Genomic DNA, 13,754 nt, shown 5'->3' with positions numbered 1-13,754 from the left:
ACAAAAATGCATCTCTTTGGCTAAGCATGTGATGGTGCAAAAGGAAGCCATAGTCTAAACTTTTCTGGTGCACGGTAGGAACAACAGCAAAACCCAACCTGCTGTCCATCAAAGGTTCTTCCCTTTCTGCAGGCTCAGCTTTATGCTTTGTACATCCTGGCTTAATACATTAAGAACAGGATGGGAGAGAATCCAGATGCTCAAGAGAACTCCCCAATCTTGTGGTAAAAATACCACTGTCTGTGGATAACCATAGATTTTTTTTCGCGCAGAAATATATTCTGCTGTACCCCCATAGTTTCTCATTCATTCGCTGTTAGTGATGAGGGGCTGACAGAGGAGTTGCTACATTTTTAGAGAGACAAGGTTGGTGAGGTAATATCTTTTACTGGACCAATTTCTGTTGGTGAGAGAGAGAAACTTTCAAGCTTACACTTTTCTCAGGGTAGAATCTCCCAGTTCTTTGTCTCTTAGATAGGGTCCCTGGGTTACAGCCCTCAGTGTACCTCCTGTAAAAGCAGCAAAGAATCCTGTGGCACCTTATAGACTAACAGTCGTTTTGCAGCATGAGCTTTCGTGGGTGAATACCCACTTCATCGGATGCAAGTAGTGCATGCTGCAAAAGCTCATGCTGCAAAAGCTCATGCTGCAAAACGTCTGTTAGTCTATAAGGTGCCACAGGATTCTTTGCTGCTTTTACAGATCCAGACTAACACGGCTACCCCTCTGATACCAGTGTACCTCTGTGATTACTCAGCAGTCCCTACTGTGATTGGACCCTGCAAGGCTGTCCTTTAGGGCTCTGTCCAGTAGATAATGCATAATGACCAGATAACTTTCTACAAAACACAATATTGCAGCATGCTATGAGAGAGATGATTTTAAAACAAAACCAATCTATACCCCTTTCTAGCTTACCTGAGTTTAGGCCCAACTCGTTCAGATCCTCCCACAGGACCTGCCTCTGTCTGCTCCCCATGAGCAGCACCTGACAACTCGCCACCCCAGCCCTTCTCTTCTCTGAGCTACTTTGTAACTGGTTAGTGTCCTTTTGATATTGTGTAACTCCTGTCTGGAGCCTATGCTATGGCCCCAGCTTTGGAGCAGTCTGGGAGGACCCCTTCAGTGTGCCAGACACCCTAGGAGTCCCACTCTTCCTCCAGGGTAAGCCACGCAGCTTCACTGCCTCTTTAGGCTGGACCTCTTGGCCTTCAGCACTTCTGCTTCACACTGTGAGCTCCATTCAGCGAGTCCCACTAAGACAGACCCCGAGGGAGATTTTTACATTCTTAAGGAGCAATGCACTCCTGCAAGCATCTGTAGACAACCAGACAGCATTGTCAGTCAGGCTTATTAGTCAACTGGAACACAGCTTAGGAGGTCCTTGGTTATCATAGAGAAATGAAGGTTAAAGCATAGTCCATTCTGGGTAGCCAGAACCCAGCACCCAGCCAAGCTGTAGTGAACCCCATTGTTCGAGCTCTGTCTGTCCCTCCTTCATCAGATTTCCCCAGTGTGTGCCCAACTGCTACCCGCAGTCGGGCACACACTTAACTTTCACCTCATATCCCACACCCCGAGTCCTTTGTTCTCCAGCTGGGGAAATGCTGTTTAGCCTCCCTGCTGAGAGGTGGGGCAATCTAGGGTAGTTGGTTGCAAGGTTTTTTGCCATTGTCTTCATGGATTCTCCACTGATGTGGGGCTGACCCCAGCCAATTCCTTTCCAATGACCCACTTAGTCCCAGACAGCTAGGCACTATGTCTTAGCCTGGCCCAAGAGCAAACAGATGTGTCGTCTCCCCCCTCTCCCCCCCACTAGGTAACAATGCAGCTATAGGGGAAACTGAGATATACGTAGGCTTCATACAAACATTACAAAAAATTCCCACTTCGTCCCAGCCTGTATGTAGGATCTTTACAGTTAATCGCTCAACCTGGTCTCTTGCTGTTTGTCAGAAGATGACTTATCTATACCAATTGACTGGCCTTCCTGTTTGCTTTTGCTATGCATGCAGCTCCAAATAACCCAATATAGCTACCCTATACCTTTCCTTACAACAACCAGAGAATCATATGAAATATATTAAATTTGTAGGTTAATACAGAGCAGTGCCACATTCTTGATAAGATATACTCTGTATGCCTGGACTTTCTCTGTCGTCCTAATTCACTTCAATAGGGCACATCTGTCCCCCCGACTCCCCCAACATATGCCGCTGTATGCAGATTTACAGTGCCCTAAAGTGCACTGAGCACTTGAAATTGACACTTTTACCACCAGGTCGATCAAAGCTAGTGAGCAGTCAGTAGGCTCCTGATTAGGAACTGGAGTGTGGGTGATCAATAAGGGATAAATCTGAATGAAATACATATTATGCTTTATGACCCCTGAGCCTTTGAAGTGGTAGCAGGGCTGCTGAATGCAGCATAGTTGGTACCCACATCAGACTAGGAAGCTGCTCCGCCTTTTGTTTTCAGTATAGTAAAGAATTCTGAAACTTTAATAACTAACCATTTAAAAAATTCTATTTCTTTGTAATTGTAATGAGAGGTGGTTGGGGTTTGAGGATGGAGCTCGGAGCTCCTGAATTCTAATCCTAGCCATAGCTTCCTTCAGTGGCCTGTGGCAAATCACGTCACATCTTTGCTTCAATGGGAATGATAATGCCAGGAGTGTTGTGGGAATTAACTGGTTAATGTTGGTATAGAGTTTTAAAGTTGAAAAGTGCTATAGAAGAGTTATTTTATTTTATATGGTCATCTAACTTGTTTATATAATCATCTTGTAATCTGGCCCTGCCTCAGAAAAGTGCAAAATAAAAATCTTAGCCTACAATTGTTTGTTTTAGTCTCTTTTAGCTGTTCAGGTTCAGATGTTCAGAAATGCATTCCACAGTTGTAAAATTTTGTGTGCCATCATGAATGTGTGTGCAAATCAGGTATTTGAGTGAGTAGGGGTCACGTAGGTGTCCAGCTGGCCTTCCGTGTGCACAAATACCTCATTTGCATGCACACATGTACACTAATAGTGTGAGCATTTCTGAAACCTGTCCCATAGGTCCAGATTTTCAGTAGGCTTCTGTTTCCTACACATACTCATGCAAATACTTGAGCCTAATCTGCACCTGTAAAATTGAGGGCATTTGAAAATTTGGCCTCTAGTGGAAGCTGACTTCCAGGCTTAAAATAAAATCATCCCATTGGTATGATTTCTTAATATCTCCTCAGTGACTGACTGATTTCATGTTTCACATAATGACTCCTTGCGGCTCTTAAACTTTAATTGATGGTACAGAATGCAAGATTTTGCTCTGTGGTGCATTTTTATTCTTCAGTGTTCATGAATTTGAGACTTCTAACTGGCTGGAGCCAGGGTTGCTTCCACAGTTAGTATACACCCTGGTTAGCCTTGTTCTCAGGGCTTCCCACACTGTTGTGCTGATGCTGTTGAGAGTTGAATTGCAGCATCCATTCCTGGATTCCTATGAGCTCACATTCACAAACTGTGTGAACACGTTATGAGCAAACATATTTCTAAATGAACAAACACTCAGTTGGAAATATGAAAGCACGAACCTCATTTCCCTGATGACCTACAAGAGACTGGAACCCATGACCCTAAGGATGAAAAGCATAGTTATTAAACCACTAGAAAAAATAATTATAGAAATACCAGCTGTAAAAGCATGAGGATCTGAAAGAAATGGAAGCTTTCATTATATCTTAGGTACTTACAGGGCTTCCATTACTGTAGTATTTGAATGCCTCGCAGTCTTTAATGTAATTTTTCCCCACACCTCTGTGAGATAGGAAGTGCTGTTATTCCTGTTTTACAGACAGGGAGCAGAGGCAGAGAGAGATTTAGGCGGTCTACACTGCCCCACAGTTTGGATTATGGGGCTGTGGATAGCAATGTGCACAAGGCGGCACATATGGAGGTGTCATAAATATAAAGGGAAGGGTAACAACCTTTATGCATGCAGTAACATAAAATCACTCCTAGTCAGAGGTACAGACAGAAGTACAAAATCATTTTACCTGTAAGGGGTTAATCAGTTCAATTAACCTAGTTGGCACCTGACCAGGAGGACTAATGGGAAAAGAAGATACTTTCAAATGGGGTGGGGGGAGTTGTCCTCTTTTTGTTTGTTCCCGCTGGATAGAGAGAGAGAGAGAGAGACCAAGCAGGTAACCCATCTCTTGAAAAGATACCGTAAAATGATACATCTAAAATTACAGGAATTGTAAGTAAAGGCAAGGAAATGCGTTAGATTATCTTTTGTTTTAGCTTGTGAATTTTCACTGTGCTAAGAGGGAAGTTTATTCCTGTTTTTGTAACTTTGAAATTGAGCTTAGAAGGGAATCCTCTGTGTTTTAAATCCTTTTATCACCCTGTAAAATTACCTTCCATCCTGATTTTACAGAGGTGCTTCTTTTACTTTTTTCTTTATAATAAAGTTCTTCTTTTAAGGGCCTGATTGATTTTAGTGTCCTAAAAATAAAGGGCCTGGTCTGTACTTTTATTAAAGGCAATTGGTTGATATATTATTCTCAAGTCTCCCCAGGAACGGGAGTGAAGTGACTTGGGGGGATATTTTGGGGAAATAGGAACTGCAAGTGGTCCTTTTCCTGAATCTTTGTCTAAATCACTTGGTGGTGGCAGCATACCATCCAAGGACAAGGAAAGGATTTGTGCCTCGGGGAAGTTTTTAACCTAAGCTGGTAGAAATAAGCTATGGGGGGGTCTTTCATGCGGGTCACCACATCTGTACCCCAGAGTTCAGAGTGGGGAGGGCACCCTGACAGGAGACTAGTGGAGGCTAAGCCTCCCCAAACCTTCCGCCGCTGGTGGGGTAGGGGGTAGGGGCGGATTACCCCATGGGGCCTGTGCCCAGGCAGCCCGACCAATTTGGGACCCCTTGAAAAATCTCCCCCCGCCACTGGCAGAGCTCTCGCTCCCAGCCGCTTTTCGGGTCTTGGGGCCACAGTGAGAGCACTTTGGGGATAGAGAGAGTGTGGGCGGGCCCACATGGAAGGGGCAGAACAGGGTGAGGCTGAGGTCAGAACGAGGGTGGGGCTGCAGGGAAAGGGAATGGGATGGGGCCATGGGTGGGGCGGCAGGCGGAAGGTGTGGAACATGGGAGGGGCTCTGGGATTGACGCTTACAGGCTCCTCCCTTCTTCCTCCCTCTTCCCTCCCCGTGGCCCTGACCAAGGTCTCAGGTGCTGCCTGCCCCCACTTCCCTCCTGCATCCGGGGTCCTGGGATGCTGAGAGCAGGAAGCAGGGACATGGCCTTGGACAGAAGAGGTATGGCAGGGGGCTAGCCTCCTCAAGGGGCAGCTTCACCCGCTGCCCCTGAGTGCTCACCCAAGTGCTGTGCTGCAGCTCGCCTGTGTGCACACTGCGGCTGCAGACTAAAAGGTTGCTAGTTCACATTAACATAGTCTTCTACCTCAGTGGTTCTCAACCTTTTTGGGCTCAGGACCCATTTGTAAATGTTTATGGCCTGTCAGGACCCAGTGAACAGTCTGGGGGTGGAGGCCCTGGGTAGTTCTGGTTGGGTCCTGCCCTGTACTCACCCCACAGTGGCAGTTCCTGCAGCTCCTGTACTGTGGAGCTTGCTGGGGCTGGCGCTCTCCTCTGGGCATTGCAACCTCTGGGGTTGCAGCGCCACTCAGGTTTGGCCCTGCCCCCGATTGGACCAAATTTGTGTGAGTGGAGTTGTGGCCTCACTCAAATTTGGCCTGTCTGGACTCCCATCATCATGATGGCTGGGCGAAACCTGAGTGGTGCTGGGACCCAGAGGTTGCAGTGCCTGGAGCAGGGATGCAAGCCCAGCCAGCCCTGTGGGACGGGAGCTGCCACGCAACCCTTTGAAACATTCTGGCAATTCAATTTTGGGTCCTGACCTATGGGTTGAGAAACCCTTCTCTACATTATTGCCAGTGAGGAACCTTTTAGTTTACACTCGCAGCACCCAATTGGGGGAGTTACAGCACTGCTATTCACACCCCTGTAGTCTGAACTGTGGGGCAGTGTAGATAAGCCCTAAGTGACACAGGAAGTCTGTGGCAGAGCAGGAACTTGAACTCAATTTCACTGATAAGTTATTCTTCCTTATTCATTCTGGATTGTTTGGGTGGGTCGTCTCAAACTACTGCTGAGAATATATTTTCTGAATTAAACTTCTTTATATTTCTTCTTATGAGCAGAGGTCAGTGTTGGTGGGAGGGATTAGATGACAATACTCTGTTCAAACTTCATCCACAATCCCAGTTCCACTGTGATCCATAATAATAGAATGTTTTTTCTAAAATGATAAACAGTCAAATTGGTGCCATAGAAACTGTTATCATTAGGCTTCAGAGTTCACATAAGCTCATATGAATGGGCAGTTCAGGCTTTTAAACTATTTCAGCCTATGCATTGGCTCAGTAAGGCTGCATTACAAAATGATGTATGTGCTAACATGGACCAAGCTCTGGTGTTTTCAGCACAGTTGCATAATACAGTGTTGAAAACACAGGAACCTGATATACAGCTGCACCAGCTTAAGCACTCATGTATTTGTACCAGAAAACAGATAAAAATGTGTAGTCTAGGCACACCCCAAGATAAAAACATTCTAAAGTGATGAGTGCAGAGCTATTTTCATAACCATAGGGGCAAGAAAAGTTGCCTTACTTTTTAATGAAAGTTTACATTCTGCAGAAAGTGATAGGGCCCCATAGAATGCTGCTATCGCATCCACTAAGTACCTGTTCAGTCCCATCCCTGCCTGTGCAATGATTTTATTAGCTATATCAGAGCCATTGAAGAACAGCCTATATTTTGGGAAAATTAATCTGCTGCCCCATCTTATATCCTGGATCTGGTGCCTGAGCTTGAGGATGAAACAAAGTTTTGGCCATAGGCTATGGAGGCAGTGGGGGATGTGAATGAGTTGCTGCTGCTTCTAGAGGCTGTGTCTTTACCCAGGCAGCAAGCAGGTGGATAGAAGCTAGCCAGGTAGTGTTAAGGCTTTGTGGTCAGTGTCTCTTCCTGATAAAGTGATATCAGGACAATCTTTTTAATATTTCAATTTTCCTCCCCAGACAGACAAATATACACCTGGGACCGCCCTGCTCAAGGGATATCAAGAGGAAACGAAAGCCAGCAGCAGCTGCAGCCTCTCTTTCCAGCCCTACTTCAGGTAACTTGATTTAACCCTAGCATCCCTGGTCTGTGCACCGTCACTTGTCCTGAGGGGACATTCTGACATAGGCAAAACACTGGGACCAATAGTTTCAAAAGTGGCTAGTGATATTTGGTGCTTTGGTTTTTGGATCCCCAACTTGTGATGCCTTAAAGGGCCTTGATTTTTTCAGAAAGTCTGAAGCATTCACCCTCTGAAAACCATGCCTTTTGAAGGTATTTTAAGTTGGGCACCCAAAAATCACTAGTCACTTGAAAATCTTGGTGTGGAGGTCTAAGGTAGGAATTGCTAAGTTGGAAGGAGGGGGAAGACTGTCTGAAAATAGCACAATATTGGCAAGAATATTGAGGATTAAAGTTAAATGAAACACAAGTGAGAAGGTGATAGTGAGTTATGGCTGTAAGTGGCTTGCATTTTGCACAGCAACAAAAAGAGTGGCCTAATGAATGAGTATATGAAGGTGCACCCATGGTGAGTTAGTATCCTTCACATTGCAAGGTCTTGCAGTGTCAATATTCAGTGCTGCTGCTGCATAAGCCATTATTTCCACAGTTCTAAAATTAAGCCATGCAACCCCATAGTGATGAGGAGATGAGCCCCTGTACTTCCCAGATCTCTTTCATGATGCCTGGTATGAACTGGTGTTTTGGTTCCCTCTCTTAAGGAGATCTCTGGACCCTTTGCTGCAAGAGCCTAATTCTTGCTAAGGTTAATGGCTCACCTCTCAATATCCATAATGGTAATGCCAACTCCACCTGGAGCCATTTACCACTGCAAGTGGTAATGGCCCCTGTTCCCCTTCTTGCTCCAGGAATGTAACATCTAGAATTCTGGCTTTTTTTCCAGGTGGATTATACCTCAGAAGTGACTATTTTTTAGGGCTTTGAAGGTGACTTGGGTGTGAAATGGGTATAAATCTGAGGATCAAATTGGTTTTTAAGAGGGCGGGGAGATATCTGCCTAGAGAGAGTTCACTCCTGGAAACTTTTTAATCCCAACATGCAATTTCTATGTGACCCATGTTCCTCTGGTAGCTTGTGACTAAATTGTTGTGTCAGGAATCAGCAGCAAGAAGGTAGGTGGCCAAGAGCAAAGATCCAGGTCAGATCCAGGAAACAACTGGAAAAGACCAGAGGAACCACCAGTGGGTGGGTGGAATCATGTCAGTGCCTTTTCTGGGGGTTTATGGGAGATTAAGAATAATGGAGCTGGAAGGAAATCATGTAGTAAATACAGTTCAGATTATATGTCTAGTCAGTGTGTATCCAGAGGGATCTCTGTGCTTGTTTCACAGGGACAGAAAAAGTGTGGCTGGTAAGCAAATGAAGAGTGTCGGTTTGCTTCTTGCTGGCAAAAGTCTGTTTGCTGATATTCGTGGATTTAGCAGGTCCATTGGTGGCCTTGAATGTTATAACAGGATAATCAGATTCCTAGTGTGGAAGGATGTATAGAAATGTATCTGAATAGCTAATTATGATAATTCTTGGGGTATATAGAGCTCTTGATGGGAATTATTGTCCTATCATTATGTTTTATGCTTCTGCTGCTTTCCATGGTTCTTCCTGCCAGAATGTAACTTTTGTGGTGTATTACTGCTCTGTTTCTATAGAATGATCTTCCATTTCTATGGCTGCTTTCATCAAAATAGATCCCAAAACACTTTAAACAATTTAATCCAGCCTTGTGTTTATAAGATAACACAAAGAGATAACCAGACTCCCTCCCTCTCTCGTGCACTCTCACTAGTTACTATCATGTTATTAATCAGGGTTTCCCCTTCCTTGGGTTAGTTTGGCAGCCTCACTTTCTCTCACTGCAGATGTCTCTTTGAGGAACCCTATTCCTTCAATGAACGATAGAGTTCTGGGGTGAATTAGAATTCAGGCCCATAAATGGGAGTAGGCAACAGGCACACGTATAGTGCCAGACTTCTGCTTTAAATAGCTCCTTGGCTGAATCCAACTGCTCTCGTCTCACTTGTTGACCAGGTCCTGCTTCATTGAGCTCCTTTTTTGCAACCTGAGTGCCCCGTGGAGGTGAAGGACACAGCCTAAGCTGGCTCCATCAGTCAGCAGAACAAATGGGCTTGCTCTGCCTAACATCGGGCCATCTCGAATTCCACGTCTTTTATAGAGATGAGTGATGAAGAGGGGCTTGTTCCGCTTTGCAGCTGTATTAATACACATCAGGGGCCAGCTCCTGGCACTAAATCACGCTTCTGCATACATCTGTTATCGGACTCCTCACCAGCGTGATGAACAAGACTGCAGATAGAGGCTTCCTTGTGTCATTCTTTATAGGATTTTCCTAAAAGAATAAATAGCTCAAATCTCTGCCAACACTCTCCCCTGTCATTGTGATGAATTTAGCTTCTTTCTTAAACATGCAGCTACAAATCTTCCCCAGTCACACCCTCCCCCATCCACACAAAGTTTTAAGTTGAATTTGACTGAATTCAGTAGATGTTGTTAAAGGCCGTGTGAGATGCGCGCACTCGCTCCTTTCCAGTGTCAGGAATGAAAGGAGAGACCTGGGACTCCATTTATTTGGTAACCTAACAGGTTAGCTAAGTTAATTATGCCCTTGATCCCCAGTAAATAGTGTCTGATAACACTTGTTCTGTCAGAGAGACCTATATTCAAAGGCATGCCTGGATGTACCCAATAAGCTAAGGGGAGCATCAAAATCTCTATCACATTGTCGGAAGAGAAAATTTCCAGTAACAGCGCTGCTGCCTGAGGCAAACTGGATTAGTGACTACTGCTAAAATAGATGTCACTGGAGAAGAGAGATTTGGGCATTTTCCCCAGAACTCTTGAGAACTTACAACAGGAAGGAATTCAGAAGGAGACTTCAGTGCCTCAGGAAGTGACTCTTGTCTTCAGAAATGTGCTGGGCAGTCCTTTTTGCTCAGAAAGGCTGAGACTTAAAGCCAGGGCTTTCCAGCTAGAAAGCGGAGTAGCAGATGGGAATTCTGTCATGTTTTAAACACACATTCTGGCTAGAGCAGGTAGCCATAGGAGTCAGGAGATGTTTGTAATGGAGTGCATCAGACTGGACGTCCCAGATGGTCTTCTGTAGCTTGGTTGAATGCAAAAGGGATGTGAAAAATTCTCTTCTGTTGTGAGAATATTTAAGTATTGGCTTTGTACTTGGTGCTGTACAAAACACAGAAGCAGAAAGAAACTGTAACTGCTCTTAGAGATTAACAAATGAAATAATGTATCATTTAGTTTATTCCTCTAAACAATTATTCATCCTGTCAAGTTCTGTTAATGGGGACTGGTTGACTCAGGAGATGGAGATTGGAAACGGGATATGGAGCATTTTACCTCTAAACTGCTAGCTGCAATCCAGTCCAGACATTAGGTGACCATTGAGCTTGGGTATGGAGACTTTGACCTGTTCCAGTCTGGTCCAACTTGAAGAAGTGTTTGGTTTAGGAGATTGCAAATGAGTTCTACTCTGGTCAGTCCTGCCCCATCTTTGTAGCTGTTTGTGATACACTGTCTACCCTACTGAGTCCATGCAGCGGTTCACAGTGCATTTGCTTTATCTGTACCATTCTCTATTTGGACACCAGAACATCACTGCCTTTCCTTTGTGGGTCTATCCTTACAGAGCTCAGATGATCACTCCACCCTGTCCCTCATGCTAAAACAATTCTGCTTGCCCAGGATACATTATTCTGTAGCGCATAAAGCTTATTTTCACTTTCTCTGGTGCTAATTAAATTAGCCTTTTTCATCCAAGCTATTTAAACTTGAATTTTAAAAAAAGACTTGCAGAAGAGATGCTCTGGGTCAGGATTTCTCAACTTGGGGGTCACAAACAGGTATTGGGGTTGTGACCTCGTTGCCCTACACACATTGCTAAATGGGAGAGAGGTTCTAGTATGGAAAAGGATGAGATTCACTGCTCTAGATCTTCTGGTAGCCACTAGAACAACACAGAAATCTATGATTAGTCCTTAGGTTGCTTATGAGGTTACCAGTTTTAACTTTCTTTTCTCCTGTCCTCTGCTCCTCTGTCTCCACATTCTCCTTTTCCTCCTACTGTTTTGTGTTCCAGCAGCTTTACCTGTCCACGTGGATGCAGCAGACTCATCCCTGCCAGCGACACAGTCCCAGAGGTCCCAGAGCTCTGACTGGACGGGCAGAACCCAGGCAGCAGAGAAATCCATAGCTGCTTCCCCAGCTAACTTCTTTAAAACACCACAAGAGAAGGGCTCTGGATACAGCTAGATGGAGGTGTCTCTACTCAGAGCTGGTTGCATTTATGAAATGTTGGACTTCGAAGTACATCAGCACTGAACGTCTCATTTGGCAATAACCATCTCATCAGTGTTGGTGCATGATGCTCACCGTCCTCCAGACTGAGCTGTGTGCCCCACACATCCCCAGATCATGTTTGTGAATCTGTGTAAAAAGTAACTGGTGATGTTGGGGCTGCAGCTTTTTTAAAGCATTCCTGCTATTGCTGTGAGTACTTATTATGCACTCATCTCCTGTCCCAGCACCTGTTATCTGCTGGAATGTGTACAGAGCCTTGTGGTTTTGCAGGTGTTGGTCTTTGTTATGAAGCTGGTCACCACTTGGGCATATTGTTTGTTGCAAAGGGTTGAATATAACAGGAGAAAGTCCTACTGTGGCTCTGCAGAGGCAAGAATCTGTCTTTGGCAAGCGTAAGGACAGAAACAAAGGCCAGCTTAGGATCCCTGGTCCGCGGAGGAGGAGGGGAACAGCGAATGCAAACAGGGTTTGAAATGTGGGACTTGAATTCTGTATTAGCAAAACGCCTATAGGTTTCTCACTATGGGACTTGGCAGCCAAGATGTTTCTAATGAAAAAAATGTGGTGCTTGTCCTGTCAGGAATTGCCAGTGGCTCACTATCAGCATGGTCCTTCAGCGCTTTTTGTCCTTCCTTGTTTGAAGTGTCTTTAGTCTTGCCCTGTGAATTGCAGTATTCTTTCCTTATTCCTCATCCTCTCCATTTGTCCTGCTGGACAAGGGGTTGGCAGAACTAATTAGACAAAAATGCGCAGACTGGAGTTATGAGAGGAAGCTTGGATCAAGTTGCCCTAAAACAGGGGTAGGCAACCTATGGCACATGTGGCAAGCTGATTTTCAGTGGCACTCACACTGCCCAGGTCCTGGCCACCGGCCCGGGAGGCTCTGCAGTTTAATTTAATTTTAAATGAAACTTCTTAAACATTTTAAAAACCTTATTTACTTTACATACTACAGTAATTTAGTTATATATTATAGACTTATAGAAAGAGCCCTTCTAAAAACGTTACAATGTATTACTGGCACGTGAAACCTTACATTAGAGTGAATAAATGAAGACTTGGCACACCACTTCTGAAAGGTTGCCGACCCCTGCCCTAAAATATCCTCTGAGAAGTCTTCATTGGGGAGATTACAGAGAGGAAATATTGGAATACTATCCATGGGCATCCAGCTTCAGAAGCTACTGTAAGCAATCCCAAGGACACTTGAAGTTGAAGTCCATGTCCGACTGTGTACTAAAAGTTATATAGGGTATTATCTGAGTTCAAAGTACTCTCTAAAGACTGAACCACTTCCCCATCTCACATTCTCCCTGTCTTCCTCAAAGGTTAGTGTTCTGAAGTATATATAAGTGGGGTTCCTCTCTATCTCCGAGTATACATGGAAGGGGTCTCCCTCTATCACTGATTGTACTCTGCTCTGTAGTATATATGGGAGGGTGTCCCTGGATTTCTAGTTGTACTCTGCTCTGTGGTATATATAGGAAGGGTTTGCATTCTCCACCTTTCCTTGCATCCCTGATGGCATTTGCTCTGCAGTATATCGGGGAGGGTTCATTTCTCCCCACAACCCTTTCTCTTCATCTCTGATTGCTCTTCAGTTTGCAGTATTGATGAGAGGGGGTCTTTCCGGCTTTCTCTTTTCCTGTATCCCTGGTTGTACTCTGCTTGTTTCCCTATCTCTTGAAAGACCTCTCTACAGCTTCACTCTGGGTTACATATATAGAAGATGTGCCTGGATAGTGTATACAGAAGGAACCATGCCATGCTTGCTTGACAACCCTAGTTGCCTTGTGAACTCTTGAGTGTTTTCAAACAGGTGGCCCTTGTCATTACAAAACCTACTGGTTGGCTGAGTGGGTGGAGCTCCAGACAGGACCATCCATTGAGAACAAAAATAAATTTTCAACATAGGGGTGGAACTTGCACCCCTAGATGTAGATGATGGATTTGCATGTTTCCCTTGCTTTGCTGTCTATGACCTATAAATCAAATGAGTGAGGGGTAGATTTGATTATGAGCATATCAGAAAATGTTTTAATTGTTTTTAAATTTTCTTTGTGTTAAAATTTTAAAATTAAATGGCCAGCCATGAAGACCCATAACATAACACAAAAAGTAAGTTACAAAATCAAACAAAACACTCTCGAACAATCTAAATCATGAATGATGAATAGTTACATTAGACAAAGTGTCCATGTCTTATCCATTAATACCTATTTACTTTTGGGGAGAGACCCAAATTGGATTTATGTTTTGTGTCCCA

The 13,754-nt window shown here is 44.5% G+C and overlaps 1 protein-coding gene across 17 annotated transcripts in view; it reads left to right on the top strand.

Annotated features, from left to right (window-relative positions):
* GPATCH2L (G-patch domain containing 2 like) overlaps positions 1-12,400 on the top strand; it is a 99,114-nt gene extending 86,714 nt beyond the window's left edge. For 11 of the 17 annotated variants that reach the window (XM_045014310.1, XM_045014312.1, XM_045014318.1 and 8 more), the window contains 2 exons: positions 7,096-7,193; positions 11,268-12,400. In XM_045014310.1, coding sequence (XP_044870245.1) covers positions 7,096-7,193; positions 11,268-11,440 — 271 coding nt within the window. In that variant the 3' untranslated portion in view covers positions 11,441-12,400. Of the gene's footprint in view, positions 1-7,095; positions 7,194-9,184; positions 9,356-11,267 lie in introns of those variants that run through there. The other 6 variants (XM_045014319.1, XM_045014314.1, XM_045014321.1 and 3 more) reach the window with 3 other exon arrangements.
* The last annotated feature ends 1,354 nt before the right edge of the window (positions 12,401-13,754 follow it).

The sequence above is a fragment of the Mauremys mutica genome, chromosome 4, assembly GCF_020497125.1.
Source record: "Mauremys mutica isolate MM-2020 ecotype Southern chromosome 4, ASM2049712v1, whole genome shotgun sequence".
In the NCBI taxonomy this organism is placed as follows: domain Eukaryota; kingdom Metazoa; phylum Chordata; order Testudines; family Geoemydidae; genus Mauremys; species Mauremys mutica.
This window is presented reverse-complemented; position numbering and strand designations above follow the sequence as displayed.